The sequence below is a fragment of the Crocuta crocuta genome, unplaced genomic scaffold (assembly GCF_008692635.1).
Source record: "Crocuta crocuta isolate KB4526 unplaced genomic scaffold, BGI_CrCroc_1.0 scaffold143, whole genome shotgun sequence".
Taxonomy (NCBI): domain Eukaryota; kingdom Metazoa; phylum Chordata; class Mammalia; order Carnivora; family Hyaenidae; genus Crocuta; species Crocuta crocuta.
The window spans coordinates 6,121,631-6,137,261 of record NW_027529175.1 but is presented as its reverse complement, the minus strand read 5'-3'; the positions used below and the strand labels follow the sequence as shown (position 1 = coordinate 6,137,261).

General features: G+C 61.6%; 1 protein-coding gene across 3 annotated transcripts in view; it reads right to left on the bottom strand.

Moving 5' to 3' along the window:
* Nucleotides 1–15,631, bottom strand: part of GRAMD4 (GRAM domain containing 4) — a 69,947-nt gene that overhangs the window by 35,342 nt on the left and 18,974 nt on the right. For 2 of the 3 annotated variants that reach the window (XM_077758037.1, XM_077758036.1), the window contains 2 exons: nt 9,971–10,181; nt 6,228–6,348 (listed from right to left, as the gene is read on the bottom strand). In XM_077758037.1, coding sequence (XP_077614163.1) covers nt 6,228–6,348; nt 9,971–10,132 — 283 coding nt within the window. In that variant the 5' untranslated portion in view covers nt 10,133–10,181. Of the gene's footprint in view, nt 1–6,227; nt 6,349–9,970; nt 10,182–14,277; nt 14,297–15,631 lie in introns of those variants that run through there. The other variant, XM_077758038.1, reaches the window with a different exon arrangement.

The window sequence follows — 15,631 nt, the reverse complement described above, 5'->3', positions numbered from 1 at the left end:
CCATGGCCTCCCCGCCCCCCCCACACACACCCGCTGCCTCACCCACCCACACACACACACACCCACACACGTTGACGCATCCTTCCACAGAGACATTCATTCAAACACGCGCTGAGCCCACAGCCACTAGACGGCGGGGCCTAAGCTGTGGGGACCTGTAGATAAGGCAGCGCCACCCGCACTCGGTCACACGAGACTCAGTGGAGGAGACGCTGTGTGGAGGTCCCACACGGAGCTGGGAAGTTGGGGCAATGCCACGTCACGGGACAGCCCGTCCAGGGCAGTGCGGCCTCATCCCCGGGGGTTAGAGCAGGCGGGACCAGCCCCGGAGGCGGCGGACGGTGGGGACGACGTGCTGCCCTCCGCGCGGGAGCTCAGCTGCCCACCCTTCATGGGGGTCACACCCTCCAGCGTCCTCACTGCCCCAGGAGCCGGTGGATGTGGAGCTTCAATGAGGTTGCTTCCGGAGCTCAGCGTGGCTCCTGACTGGGACCCTGCACGGAGCACTTCCGTCACCTTCCAAAGTGCCCACTGGAGGACAGCAGCAGACCCTGGGCACGGGCCCTCAAAATAACACGCAGGCAGGCGCGTGTGAGCCTCCTCCCCGGCGTCACCCCACCCCGAGAGGCCCGCAGCCCCGGGTCCCGGGGAGCAGTCTCAGCGCCGGCAGCCTCCGGGGGTCACTCCCGTGAAGTGTGGGCAGGGCAGGCGGGGCGCTCGGCGGGGCACTGAGGCACCACTGCCTGGGGTGCGGAGGGAGCGGTGTGAGCCGGGCTCCGTGCTCACGAGGAGTCCGGGCCGCACACCCACAGTAATAACTAACTGAAGGACAGATCCTCACCGGGCAACAGAAGGATCTACACCTGTCTTTGTCTTTGCTTAACGTCACCTATTTATCAGCGGGAAGAGTCAAATAAGCAAAGAGAATGCCACACTCCCAGATGGACATCCGCAGGCCCTGATCTGCTATGGGACCCACCCCACACCTGGTCCGGTAGCCAGCAGGCCTGGAATGGCGGCCTCACCTTGTCTGGACACCCCCCCACCCCCAAGCATAAGCAGGCAGCGGGCAGCTCCTAACACCCCTCTGTTTGCAGATGACTTTGCAGGTGAGAAAGTACTTTCTTACCCTGAATCACTCAGACTGGCCACTCAGAAACATCCTTTCCCTCCAGGGCCCTTCTCTGGAGTCCAGGCATCAGAGAGACACAGGAGAGGATCAGCTGGCCTCCCTGACCAGCTCCTCAGAGAAACTCTCTCACGTGGGTGACAGAGAGCCATGCTGAGCCGCCATGAATCAGAGCAGGAAGGGTCAGACCCACCAGGGCTCAGGGCGCCCTCTCCCCAGCTATTCTCTACAAAAGCTACCACTGCCGTCTGCCCATCTGTGTCCTCTGGTAACCATGTGCATCTGACATTGGGTGGGTGTCCGTGGCCCAGTGAGGACAGTCCCTACCCCAGGGGCTCAAGACCCCAGGACATGGCCCCCAGGGAGGAGTCCACAGGCCTTCACATCAACACGGGAAAGCCGCTCGGCAACACAGAACCCACCCACAGGTCAGGGAGCCTCAGGCTTATTAGCCTGGCCCCCAGGCCCCTGGGGCCCCATAAGCATTTCCTCCAAGATCCAAGTTCCACCCCAAGTCCCTTTCGGAGAGAGTCCGCTTTCCCAGGGCCCACACCCAGGAGATGGAGAGACGCACTGTGTGATGGGACCACTGTGTGCTTGTGCTCAAACAGCAGTAACAACCCAAATGCATTTCGGGCTAATGAAAATGCATGATGCTTTTAACTTATTTATGTGCTTCTTTAACAAATTTAGGCTCCTGCCTCCAGTCACGAGCCAGGACGCATTTCCAACTCCCAGTCTCTACCCCACGTCATTTTCTCTCAGGAACATTTGTACTGCTCAATATTTCATAGAGAAGAAAGCTGCAGCGCACTCGGGCTATTTCCTCCTCCCCACAAAGAGCAACTACAGATAATTGAATGGGATTTTAACACCGGCCACTTAGGCGTTTTGCAGATGGGGGCCGAGGCCGTGAATGGGTGAACACTCACAGCCTCAAGGCCTAGAGGCCTGGGTCCCCAGTGCAGACCCGGGCGCCCCCTTGCTCATGGCGGCACCCCTCCTGCATGGCCAGCGCACGGAGCCCGGTCCACAGCACCCAAAGCTCCCTGTGGGTCCCGAGGATGCTGTACATCCTCCTCACATGCTCTGCTCCCCCAGCTACCGAGAGGGAAGAAACATCGGAGGAAGAGACTGGCTCTCCTGTGCCCAATCCGGCCTGACCAAGCTTGTGTGCAATCCATCCTGCTCTACGCACGGCCCAGGCCACTGTGCCGGATGCTCAGGGTACAGGCACGGGGCAGCCTGCCAAGGACCCCCGGCAACCACGTAACTGGCCAGAGGAAAGAAACTCACCATCCAGGGGCCACAGCCACACAGCAGGTGGAACGCGGGAGGGGACCGAGTCCAAGCACCACTTTGGAGGGCCCTCCAGGAGGTAACGGGAGAATGAGAAAGTGGGACCGGGTGACACTCATCCAAGGAGGACATTAAGAACAAATCTATGTATTTGCTTCTATGGAAGCATGAACCGTGAAATCAAAAGATGACTGGTTGTCTGCAGAGGAAAGGAGGACTGAGGGCGCACGGGAGGAGATGCCGGTTTCTCTGGATACACCTTGACCTTGCAACCACGCAGGCCACTTTAGAGCAACTGCAGAAGCAGGTTTAGTTTCAACAAGAACGCTTTAGATGCGTGCAATGGGACAAGAGGAAACTGCGACATTCTTCGCCTGAATCTCGTCACGAGGGGACGTGAGACACACCCAAACGGAGGGACCTGCGCTGTTCAAGAACGTCGGCGTCAGGAAACACAAAGGCAGGCCGTCACGGCTCCAGGGGAAGACGGAGAGACGAGACACCTGCACGTGACGTGAGAGTGGGGACCTTCTTCCGCCACAAATTACAGGACACTGCACCGTGACAAACAGTGAGGTGCGATAAGGCCTGAGGCTAAATAACGTGTGGTATGGACGTTACCTTCTGGAGGCTGGTGACTTTACTGGCAGGTAAGAGAGTACTGGCTTTTAGGAAATACACACAGAAGAGCTGCAGGGACATCAGGTCTGCAGAGGACCCCAGGCAGGTAGATGGAAGGAAGGACGGCGGCCTCATGGACGGACGGATGGAGGGATGGATGGGAGAGAACGGGACAGACAGGCAGACAAACATGGTAAAATGTTACCCTTGGGGATAATCTGGCTGAAAAGACTACAGGGACTCTTTGTATCATTCTCGTGACCTTCCTGTAAACTGGCTCAAAATGAAAAGTGAACAGAAAACAAGGGTCATCTCTAAAAATCTAAATCACTCACAAGAACCTGGATTTTAAGCACGAGAGACAGATTCAGAGAACAGTCTGACGATGTTGAGTGAAGACCTCGTGGCTTGAGAACAGGGTCTCGATGAGCAAATTCGCACACCAGCGCAAACAGCCTCCAAACACGGAGGCAAGGAGGCGCCCATCGATGGATGGACACACAGACACGATGGGGTCCAGCCCTTCAGCCAAACAACACTCAGCCTTGGAAAGGAAGGGCACGCAGATGCGTGCTGCCACACGGATGAGCCCTGGGGACACAGTGTCAGTGAAAGAAGCCCGACCCCAAACACAAACACTGTAGGTTTGGTTACAGGAGGTCCCTGGAGGAGTCAAACTCCTAGAGACCGAAGGGAAGATGGTGGCTGCCAGGGCTGGGGGAGGGGCACGCCAGGGGAGGGGCACGCCGGGGGAAGGGCACAGGGACTTGAGGTTTAACGGGCACCGGGTTTGCTTCACAAGATGACTACGTGGTGACAGCCACATGACACCGTGAACGTGTCAACACCACGAGCGGTGCACGTCAAATTTGCATGGCAAATCTTATGTTATATGTTTTATCACAACATTTTTTAAAGAAAAAAATGAGCACCCCAGGTCCTGGAAGCGAATTCGAATCATCTGCACGAACTCAGGACACCCCATCTCTGCCTGTTATAAATGGTTAGAAATGGTGACAGCAGCGAGTACTCCAGAATCCTTACTGAGCTTCTAAACACCACTTTCGACCAAAAGGAACCAGGAGAAACGGCTACTTCCAGGACAGGGGCAGGAAATGTCGAAGAGGAGCCCGGAGAGGCTTTGTCACAGCGGAAGGCTCACGGAGGACTGACTGGTGTCGGGAGGACTCAGAAGCAAACCGAAGCGGCCCCCACGGCCCAGAGGCGGGTCTATCTGGGCACCGATGGGGCAGCAGCAATTCAGACACAGCTACGTTTAAGGCCACGATCGTGTGAAGACAGCAAAAACCCACATAAGCCCTACACCCTCAGGGGTCACCTTCCAGAGATGCTCTAAGTAGGGAACCAGCTCATTACTTTGAAAACCAGACAATAACGGGAAAGAATTCAAGCGTGTTTCCTGCCTCTGCTTACATGAACGGTCCCCAGGAGCAACTAAGTAGTCTGGTTTTCAGAAATATGTTGGTGAGTAAATGGAGGAAGGGGTGGTGGGAATGATCATCTCCTCACGTCCAGCGGGATGGCGGATCGAAGTCATGACACCCGAGGACAGACCCCACCCCAGGGAAGCGGCCACCGAGGGAGTCCCCCAGGGAGCGCCTGGTGTCAGGTTCACGGGGATGCCCTGAGCAAGGCCCAGGGTGCAGCCCCCCAGAACTGGCCTGGTTTCCTCCATGAAGAGCAAGAGACGCGAGAACCGGCAACACAAGAGCCCGGGGGCCGCGCGGCCACTCCACGCAGGGCCTGGGCGCTGTTCATGCCCTGAGCTCGGGCTGGAGGTCTGATGATATGAAAAGATAAGCTGCTGTCTTCAGTTGTGACTATCAGACTTGTGGCCTTCGTTTTTCAGACACAGCGAGCTGTCTACTGAAAAATATAGACGAGGGACGGGAGGCGGGCAGAGACCCGCCGGCCACAGCCGCCTCTTGCTGAAGCTGACGGCGAGCGCGTTAGGTGCTCTGCTGCGTCCGTCTGAAACGTTCCTTAGTTTAAAAAGAATGACCACAGCGGCCCCCCCATGGGCCGTCAACTCCAAACCGGACACTTTCATGACCTGAGCTACTCAAGAATACACCAGAAGCTCTTTTGGCAGAACACGGAGGCCGGACCCAAGGCCAGACCCGAGGGCTCCCCACCACAGCACAGACACCCACTGTCAAGTGCAGGCGAGGGGCCCCACAAAGCTGCAGAGCGGGGGTGCCCCTGGCTAGAGCTCAGACGTCACTCGGCGTGCGGACGACAAGGGAAGCAGCTCGGATAGGGACCTGGAGGGAGAGGTGTCTGTGGGCCAGCAAAGGGCACAGCCTGCTGGATGCGGAGCGCAGGAAGGAGACAGGGGGGCGGGGCCCTGCCCGCGGGCCCTTCCTCCTGGACCTGGTGGCTCTTGGCCACGAGGCTGCTCCTCTATCCCTGTATCATCCCAGCAGCTCTGCTCCCGCCTTGGCATCAGCCGTGAGGCTCCTCATCATGCAATGGGGACACACACACACACACACACACACACACACACACACAGGCGCCGGGGCCTCCTCTGGGTAAGGTCACCTGCCCCAGCCCTGCGGTTCCCATCGGCAGAGCAGGAAGACAGACGGAGGTGAAAGATCAAAGCCAGGACGTCGAATGAGATCATGTGTGTGAGGACCTGCCAGACGCCTCCGTGGCAATTCCCACTATGACCACGCCAAGAGGCCACAGCCCACAGCAGCAGGGGGCGTGGTGAAGCCGCACCCGTGGCCCAGATACCAACACGTGTGGCTACCCGATGACGAAATCCTCAGGCTCTCCCTCCCCCCGACGCGATAGTGAACAGAACCGAGTATGAAACCTCAGTCTCTTTACCAGGCTCTGACCCGTTCCGAGCTGAGCGCCGGAGTACAACACACCGCGCTCACCGACAGTACCGGCCTCTCCAGGGAGTCTCTGATCCCTTGCCTGTGGCCCCCCTCACCCCAGAGCAGAGACGGCGCCGCTGCGCGGACCAGGGCATGGGTCGTAGTGGAGCAGCAGAGGGGGCTTCTGGAAGCCCGTCTGCATGGGGCCACGTGTGTCCCCACCACGACCGAGCCCAGTGACAGCGGTCGTGGGGATTCCCCAGCCCAAACAGCCCGTGCACTTCTGCGGGATGGCGTCCTCCCCCACCCTCCCCACCGGTACTCACGTAAGAAGTGCTTTTCCAATAAGGCAATTTCCAGGTGGCCTTTGATCTCATTTAATCGATCAAACTCTGTCCGGTTAAAGTCCTGGACTCCGGCAGCCATGATGAGGGTCCCCGGACCGGCCTACAAGAGAAGCAGCAAGAGCTCAGAGGAGCCGCTTCGAGGCGTCCTACGGGCACATCAACTGGTTCTCTAAGGGGTGCCCCGAGGACCCCTCATCTGCAGGAGCTGGGCCCACAGAGCCCCCGGGGGACAAGGAAGGCCTGGCTCTGCCCTGAAGCCCTATCTGTTCACCTCGGCTCCACATCTCAGACAGTGTGGGTATCCAAGGAGCCCCGGCAAGGTCAGCTTTTAGAAGAGATAAGAAGAAAAAAAAAGCAAAACACTGAGCCTCTTGAGTCACAGGGAAGGAAACCACAGAGACCCACGCTGGCCAGTGTGGCCCTCTCCGGGGAGGCAGGGGAGCCCAGCCCCAGGGCCTGTCCCCCTCGTGCCCCAGAGGCAGAGCGACAGGACCCCAGGCAGGTGGGGTGGGCACGTAAATCTGGAAGAATGGTGGCTCCCCAAGGTGTGTGAGTCCCAAAGCGGGGCCCGTCCCGTTCCACAGAGGGCTAATTAAAACCACTGCCAGACGTCCCCAGGGGTGCAAGCCAGGCTCCGGTTACAGATGACCGCTGCCCGCTGCTACTCGCCAGGGGCTGGCACAGCTGGCTGTTCGGCTCCTGCTGACGGGAGGGGAAGGGGAGCAGGGCAGCCAGGCCCCCACCCACCCGGCGCGCAGGGAGCGTTCGGCTCACACACTGGACGCTTCTGTGGTCACCCGCACAGCTGCATCCTGACGCTGACCTGGCGAGAAGCAGCAGCTGTGTGCCGCCCCCCCCCGCCCCCCGCCATGTGACAGGGAGGATCTGACTCCCAGTCCCAGTCTCCATGACCCACCTCCAGGCCAGGGGAGGGCGGGAGGGGTCCCACAGCCTGGACAGGGTCCATGCCAGATCCGGTGACCCCTCCACGTACACAAGTTCAAGGCCACACCCCAGGAAGGAGAAGCTGACATCAGGAAGCCAACAGCTCCCGGGAAGACCTGGCCTGTGGCTGCTCTGACACTTGACCTGTCGGGACTTTCTTGCTACTGGGGCGTGAGTTTCCGTGCTGGTCTGCAGCCCCCTGGGGCCTGGCAGCAGTGGGCACGGGGGCCGGGGGTAACAGGGAAGATGGCGCATGCCTGACCCACTTGCCCCTGCAAATGAGCTGGTCCCTCCCCTGCCCACCCCCCACCTTGACGGCCAAGGCGGCAGCCGCACAGTGGAGGGCGGAGGCGGCTCTGCACTGACGGACACTCGACTCCATTATATCCACCAGCCCCTCCCCCAAAGCGAGCAGGAGGCCCCCAGCTTGTGGGGCCACGTCCAAAATGCACTAATCCAAGACCTTGGAAGGCTGATGCAGGTCAGTCTCTAGGATGCTGGAATCAAGTCCATCTGGAACTCGACCTTGAGCTTCAATAATCCCTATANTGAGAGAGGCAGGGCCCTTGGGGGTTTGCGGGAGACCCCGAGCTGGAGCCCAGGGGACGGCAGGGACGGGGAGGGGCTCCGGGGAGCTCACCAGCTGGCCGGGAGCAGGGATGGGGATGGTGGGCCCCGGGTGCAGGCCCCTCTGCGGCCCCTTGGGTCCCCTCAGCTGACCCCTCCGCTGACCCTCTCCCCTGCCCACACCCCTCCCCTCGATCACCACGTCCACTTGTCTCCTCTGCCCGGGGCACAGAGCGAGACCAGCCATCACGAACGGGCAGGTACCACAGGGCTCTCTCGCGTGAGGTCCCGGGAGGATTCGGTCCACAGAGACCGAGTGCGCGGTGGGTGCCAGGGGCTGGGGCACGGGTGGGGACGGGGCTTCGGTGTGGGGGGATGACCAAGTTCTGGAGGCGGATGGGGGTCACGGCTGCACAGTACAGTGAACGCGCTTGATGCCGGCCAACAGTACATTTAGCAGTGGCTAAAATGGTGAGTTTTTACGTTTAGTATCTTTTACCACAACAAGAAATGTTAAGTGAAAAGAACAAAGTCTAAGCACAGAGGTGACCAGCCTCCCTGACGATGCCCCGTGCCATGGCAGCCATGACGTGGGCTCTCTCAGGTGGCTGTGGGAACAGACTGTACCCGCAGGAGAGCGACCTGGTCACAGCCACCAGGACGACCGATGCCCTGGACCCAGCACACCCACCTGGGGGCCAGGGCCACATGGGAGAAGGTCCTTCAGCAGGGAGAGGTTAACGCATCAATGGCACCTCCCTCGTGGGAGCCCGAACCCTGCGCCCCCGCCACGGACACAGTCCTGCCTCGCTGTCTGTTCACACAGCCCCTGTGCCCACCACCACTCAGACCCCCCGCAGCCTGAGACCCCACCTCAAAGGGAGGCACGGGCTCGGCCCTGAGACTCTCTGCACCATCGGCCACCACCCCGATGCAGTGGGCCAAGCTCCAGGGTGAGTCCAGGTCTCCACGGAGGTGGCACCAAGGGCACGGCCGCTGCCACTAAATCCCGGCAGGACAGATGGACAATGGAGCACGGACCTCTGAGGGGTTCTCATCACACCCCAGGGGGGGCTCAGACCTGCGTGTGGGGGACTCGTATTCCCCAGATGCCCACAGCAGCCTCGACCCAAAGACCGCCGTTGAGAGCCACGGCTCCCGGCACCCAGGCAGGCACGGGCCAGAACGGGAAACACACCGCTTTCCTTGCAAGGCAAGCCCGTGGCTCTCGGCAGCACAGCAGGTACCAGGAGACAAGGCGGCGGGGTGCTGGCCCACCCGCGGACCCTGAGGCCAGAGGACTCGCTGGGGAACAGCGGCCCACACCCAGCAGGCTCCCCTCCGGCTCCACAGCACCCGGCCCACCTGATCAGGCGGCCGGCTCCTAGTGAATTATTCAGTCCTGCCGGGAGCGGGCTCATGGTCCCCATTCTGGTCTAAGGCATTAATAATAGAAGGAGCCAGGGAAGGCGAGCGCTCACAGGCCACACCTGGAAAGAATGTGTGCTGGGTGTTCCGAGGAGACAGCAGCAGACCACCGACACGGTCATCCACACGGGGCAAGATGGCTGCGGGCGCCTTCCCCGGCGACAGGGAGGCCTCAGGCACAGGTGCCCGCGACGGCGAGCCCCGTGATCACACCTGGCCCGGGAGCTGCCCCAGCCACCGACGAAACACAAGCCTCCAGAAGGCAGGGCCCACTCAAGCCTGGGTCCCATCTCGGCCACGCTGTCTAGCCAAGGTGCTCAACGGGTACCTGCTGTGCCATGGAAGGGCACTCTGCTGACGGGCCCACAGCGGCCAGGTCTGTTTCCACATGGGACAATGGGGACCAGCCTGGGCTCGGCCAGCTGCCAAGGGCCAGGGACGTCAAGTCTGGGGTCTCTGCCTCATTTCCGCATGAGAAGTTTGCTAACCACCCAGAAAAGCAACGAGGAAGGGAAAGAAATCCAGTGACTGGACAGACTCGTGGTGAAGGCAAGGGTGTCTGATCCTCAATCGGGAAGTGGGGGGCGGGGGGGACGAGCCCCAGCTACTGAGGGCCGGTCAGGGGGTTAAGACGAGAACAGAGGGGAGGCCAGCCCGGGCAGGACTCAGCTGCCAAGTCCACACTCCGCTTGGCCACCTGAGGACGGGAGATGGGCCCCAGCCCCCCACACTGCGGGACACAGGACATGCCTGCTGCCAGGAGGCCCGCACAGCATACTCACAGGGTCCCTCAGCTCCTCGCTGTCCCGGGGCGAGGTCCGAGGTATTCTCAGGGGCACTTCATCTCCACATTCGGTGTCCGAGGCATTTGGAGACTCTGCTAGGTCGAGGAAGTCATCTCTCTTATGACCTCTGAACCTGATTTTGTCCAGCCTCCTTAGCATGTTCAGCACTGAGCCTCTCTGCTTTACCTTAACATGACGGTCGGGGTCCCTGCAAGAGAAGGGGGGAGGCTGGGTCACTCACCTGCCGGCCACCTGCCAGCGTGGCACACCCACCAGCCTCAACACACGGTTCTGCAAACACCTCGGTCCTGTGGCCAAGCCCTGCCCTCAGGGAGTGGTCAGCCTGACTTTCCAAGGAAAACCCGGGACCCACTGGCTCCCACCTCGCACCCACCAGCCTGGACCCCCCCACCACCCCCACTCAGCTGGCCAAGCTCCTGCCACTGCCCCCAACCAAAGTCGCCCCCCCCACCACACCCCACAAGACAGAGGAGTTTCTCAGCAGGACCTCCCCACCATAAAGATGGCCAGCCTGGTGCACGGGGAGGCCAGAGACCCTGGGGAACACGCGGCCAGGAATGCTTCAAAGAAAAGGGGAGGAGGGCTGACCGCTCGTCAGCCCTCGGAACCACCCAGCCATCAAGGACTCGGTCAATGCTGTGGTCAGTACGCTGCCCAGGCAAGAGCAAACACCCGAAAACAATGAGAATGCTCGGCATTAGGGCGTGTCAGTGGCTCTCTTCAGAACCCAGTAGAGCCCCAGCATTGTGTCCCCCAACTGGGCCTGGTCCCCATGCCCAGGGACACCGCCCAGGTTGCTCTGTCTGCCTAGAGCGCCTTCCCGCTTGCCTGGGCAGAGACAGCTGAGGTCCTGCTCAGAGAGGTCTTCCCACACGCGGGCTGGTCGGGAGCCCCGTGCTCGCCCTCCTGCCTCCCGGGCCCCTCCAGCCGGGAAGGACGGCAGCCAAGACCCGTGTGGGGGCCACACCAAGGCGAGGACACGCGTAAGTCCAGACACGTGTGCTCGCCTGGGAACGGACGTGTCGTGGGGCACCCCGTGTCTCTGAGCCGTGGCCAGGGAAGGCAAGGCGCCCCCCCAGGACCCCCAGGCTCATCTGCATGTCCAGCCACCCTCGCTCCGAAGCAGAGGCCGCAAACCTCACCCCAAGCCCGGGTCACACAGCTCCTGGTGCCTGCCGGAGGGCGGGGGCCTGGGCACAACCGCACTCGAAGCCCGCTCTGCCACTTACCACCTTTCTGGGCCCTGGCTCCTGCCTTCGAAACGGGAATAATACCAGTAAGACCAGAGTGTTCCGGAAGCTCCAGATGACGCACCCGGGGAGCCTGCGGCCAGCCCCAGGGAGGGGGCTGAGTAGGATGGGATCCGGCCCTCGGCTCTGGCTGTCCCAGTTGGGAAATCTCACGGAGAACCGCAAACGCACGGAGAGGCACTTCCTGTTTGGGACCATCTGGGACGGTGCAGGCACAAGGCTCTCAGAGGGCCCTTCGATCACAGCCCCCCACCTCCAGGGGCCCTCTGCCCCCTTGGCAAGCCTTCCTGCCCTGAGCCGGGGATGCCCACAGTGGGCAGCAGGACTCCAGCCAGAACGGACCCGACCTCACTCTGGTCCCCGAGAACCAGGCGTGTGGGGGAGGGGCTGCAGGGGCTCCTTCCAGCTTGCCTGGGACACAAGGTGGCCCCTGTGGCCCTAGGAGCAAAAGCCACAGGACATACATACAAATGCCCAGTGCCCCTCAGGACCCAGGGGAGCCCAGAAAGGGTGATGGGGGGGCCCCAGGAGGGCAGCGCTGCTCGAGTGTGGGGGGGCAGGGCCGGCCACCTGGACAACCAGCTGCCGTGAGCTCCAGATGGACAAGACGGGTAAGTAAACTAAACATGCGCACGCGCGCACACACACACACACACATACACACACACACCCCTAAAGAAAAGAGAACTTCCTGCTGACCAACCCTAGAGCGGGAGTAACAGTCTGTGCAAGAGAAATGACAAAAATAATCACAGAGCGAAAGGGTCTAACAGTCAACTAGACAAAAGTAAATTTCCACTTGCTAAAACCAATACGGCGAGGGGGCGCCTGGGGGGCTCAGTCGGTTAAGCGTCCGACTTTGGCTCAGGTGATGATCTCGCGGTTCATGGGTTCGAGCCCCACGTCGGGCTCTGTGCTGACAGCTGGGCGCCCGGAGCTGCTTCGGATTCTGTGTCTCCCTCTTTCCCTGTCCCTGCCCTGCTCACACTCTGTCTCTCTCTCTCTCAAAACTTATTTAAATAAAACATTAAAAAATTAAAATAAAAATGCAGTGAAACAAGAGATACACGTAGCAAATGTGGGGCATTGAAGGATTACTGTCTTTGTCCTAAGTCCGCTTCAATAAACGGGCCTAAGTTCCAGGAACCGGGCGCACAGACAGGCCAATTCCGCGGGCAGAGGAATTCACAGCAAGAGGAAATCTCGAGCAAAGACCTCCAACCTCACTAAGAAGGAAACCAAAGTCAGTGCACACAGCAGAGGGTGGCAGGGACCGTGCTCACAGATGCGCCCGGAACCGCAGTCGGTCTCGAGAGCAAAGCCGCACGTGGGCAGAGTCCGGCCCTCGCAGCGAGTTGTGAGCCAGCAGTGCTGCCAGTCACCCACCCGCTCCCCAGATGGGCAGGGCCGGAGTCCCGGAACAGCACGTGGGGCTCCCCCAGGACGCCGTCCCCGAGTTACAAAGGCAATTATTACTGCCACCCGGTCCCTGTTAAGGCAAACGGGTGTCTAAAACAACCAAAGGTAACATGGGACCCTGCAGTAGGTTTATGGGCCCCTCGGTGGTTTGTAAAACCTCTCTCCCCAGACGTCCCAGGATGCTTCCCTGTTGCTTTACGTTCATTAATTTTGAGAGAGAGAGTGCGCCAGCGGGGGAAGGGCAGAGAGAGGGACAGAGGGAGAACCCCCCGCAGGCACAGCGCCCTCAGTGGCTTGAACTCATGAATGCAAGAACGTGACCCGAGCTGAAGTCAAGAGTTGACGCTTAACCGGCCGAGCCGCCCAGGCGCTCCTATTCTATAAACAGATAGAAATTAAAAAAAAAAAAACTGGGTATGGGAAATGCAGCAACGGAAAACCTACTCCCTTCCATCTTCAAAGAGGCCCGACGGGCTCCTCGGACGCTGCGTGCCAAGGAGAGCGGGGTGCGGGGGCTCGAGAACAGGGCGCAGGGACACCTGGCTGACCTCTGCCCGGAGGGAAGCGGTCGGCCTGCGCCCGCCAGCCAAGCCCTGCCCCCCTGCACGGCTCCGGTTGGGCGGGGCCTTGCTGCCCTGACGCTGGGGCCACCTCCCATCCCACTTCAGCCCCTGCAAGCTAATGAGGTGGGGACACAAGAACACGGGACAAAGCGCCAAGTGTCCAGCCCGGCACCATCGGAACACAACGCACGCCTCGGCCCCAGCCCCACGCGCCCGGCTAGCCAGGGGCACGTCCCGCCCACCGCCAGCTCGGCCCAGCCCTGGGCTCCTCCTGCCGCTCCTTGCGTCAGCCTGCAGCGGGGAGGTCCACACACGCAGCCCACCCCAGAGCCGGGCTCCCAGAGGCCCACTCTGTCCCCGTCACCCTGCTCCCCCAGAGTCCTTGGGCCCCTCGAACGATGAAGCCTCCAGGCTGCTGTCACATCAGGACCACACACCGTGACCCCCAGGCCGCCCCAGCGGGGGCAGCCCCGTTCGCAAGGGGAGCCCACTGCGTTGCATCCCTGAGCCGGCCCAGAGCTAGCCCGCCCGGCCCAGGACGCCTGACCACATCTCAGTTACACCTGCAAAATCTCCGTTCCACGTAAGGTCATGTTCACACATTCCGGGTGGACATGAATTTGGGGAGGACACACCGTCCAGCCCGGTACGCCCCCCAACATTCAGATGTAGACAGAAAACCAATAAGGACCATTGTCACAGACACAGAGAGAGGGCCGGATCTCAGACACCGAATGTGACCCAGAGGGAAGCTTTCCGCCCAGAGCCGGCGTCGACTGGGTCTACTCTCGAGGCGTCCTGCCTGTACCCCGTGTTCCGGGTGCCCGCTGCCATGTGTCCCCAGCCCCCCGGCCAGCCCTCCCTTCATCCCACCAGCTCCCACTCCCCAGCCCTACCTCCCCAGAGCCGGCCTCCGGCAAGCCCCCACAGGCCCACCCCAGGCAGCTCAGGGCAGCGCCTGTAAGCCCCACCCCCACCCCAGTGGACTGGGTGCCCAGCGGGATCTGCTGGCCCCGCCCCGCAGCCCTCAGGGGGAGCACCCTCCGTGTACCTCCGTGCGGAAGCAGGCGCGCCGGGGAAGGGCCCCTGGCTGGAGCTACTCCACCTCCCCGCTCAGAGCCAGGGCGCCCTGCACAGACCCCGGGACTGTCCGCCCCAGGCGCAAGCTCGGGGCAGCTGGCGCTGTGGCGCAGGGTGGCAGGGCTTGCCCAGCTCGAGGCAGCACCCACCGTGCTCCGTGCCCTCTCGTGGGACCGAATCCGGCAGTGCCGGCCCCGGGACACAAAGCACACTGCTCTGGAAACCCGCTGAATGGCTTCTGGACACACAAAGGCGCCAGTGTCTGGGGACGCTGGACTTGGAAACCACAAAGGACTTGATTTCCCTTCCCGGCCAAGACTTTTTAAAAGGTGGTTCCTGGTCTCCGGCGCTTGCCGAGGCCTCGCCATCCTGCCTCGACACACGGTGAACACCCGCCCGGCCTGGCGTTGCCCCCTGGGTTATCCGGTGGCCCCCCTACTGATCTGGGGATAAACAGGGTCCACTTTCCCACAGGAGGCAGGCCCATCCTCAGCCTTATTCCTGGGGAGTCACAGATGTTGAGAACTGGGCGCCTCCCCCACTCCCCACAAGCCAGTCCCGGGGACCGCCTGGCCCTCTGCCACGTCTCACTCCTCTGGGAGGACAGCCCCAGACTCCACGGGGGGAGTGGCCTGGGGTGGCCGCCGTGGGTCCCCAGGCTTTGCAGGGGGAACAGGAGGGCAGGGAGGAGGTGCGGATTCAGGTGGGCCCTAATCGGCACCCCAAAGGCCTTGTGCCCCGAGCCCCAGCACCCACACAACTCCTGCCCGGCTCTGTGGGGCCCTGTGCTGGGCGCTCCTGGGAGGAGTCTGATGCCTGCGACCCATCCACGAGGCACACAGGACCACTGACCGCGTCCCCAGCCCCATGCCAGGCTCAGGATGCGGGCTCACACCTCCTGACCCACGGGTTTCCCTGAACTCAAGGCCTGCCTGGGAGCCACATCCCTCACCCCACATTGACACCTCAGTCCCGCCCGCTGGGCACAGTCAGCAGAGCCCCAGATGCTCCTGGTGCCGATCCCCCGTGTCCTGCTCCCAACCTGGCACCTGCTGGCCTCCCTGGAAGCTCTGCTCTGGCTTATCGGCCGCAGGCGGGACATCCCACCGGTAGCTCAGTTCTGCCCGGCTCGGCACGGAGCCGCCTCCTACTGGCCGGTGTCCATGTCCACCAGCCGCCTGAGCCACAGCCTGGAAGGAGCCCTCAACCGAGGGATCACCCCATGGCCACCTGCAGCCAGCATGGCCCCCCTCCTCCCAACTGGGCCGCACACCCGTGGGCCTCTGCGCCCCAACCCTGCCCCCTCCCCAGCTGAGCCCCGCCCT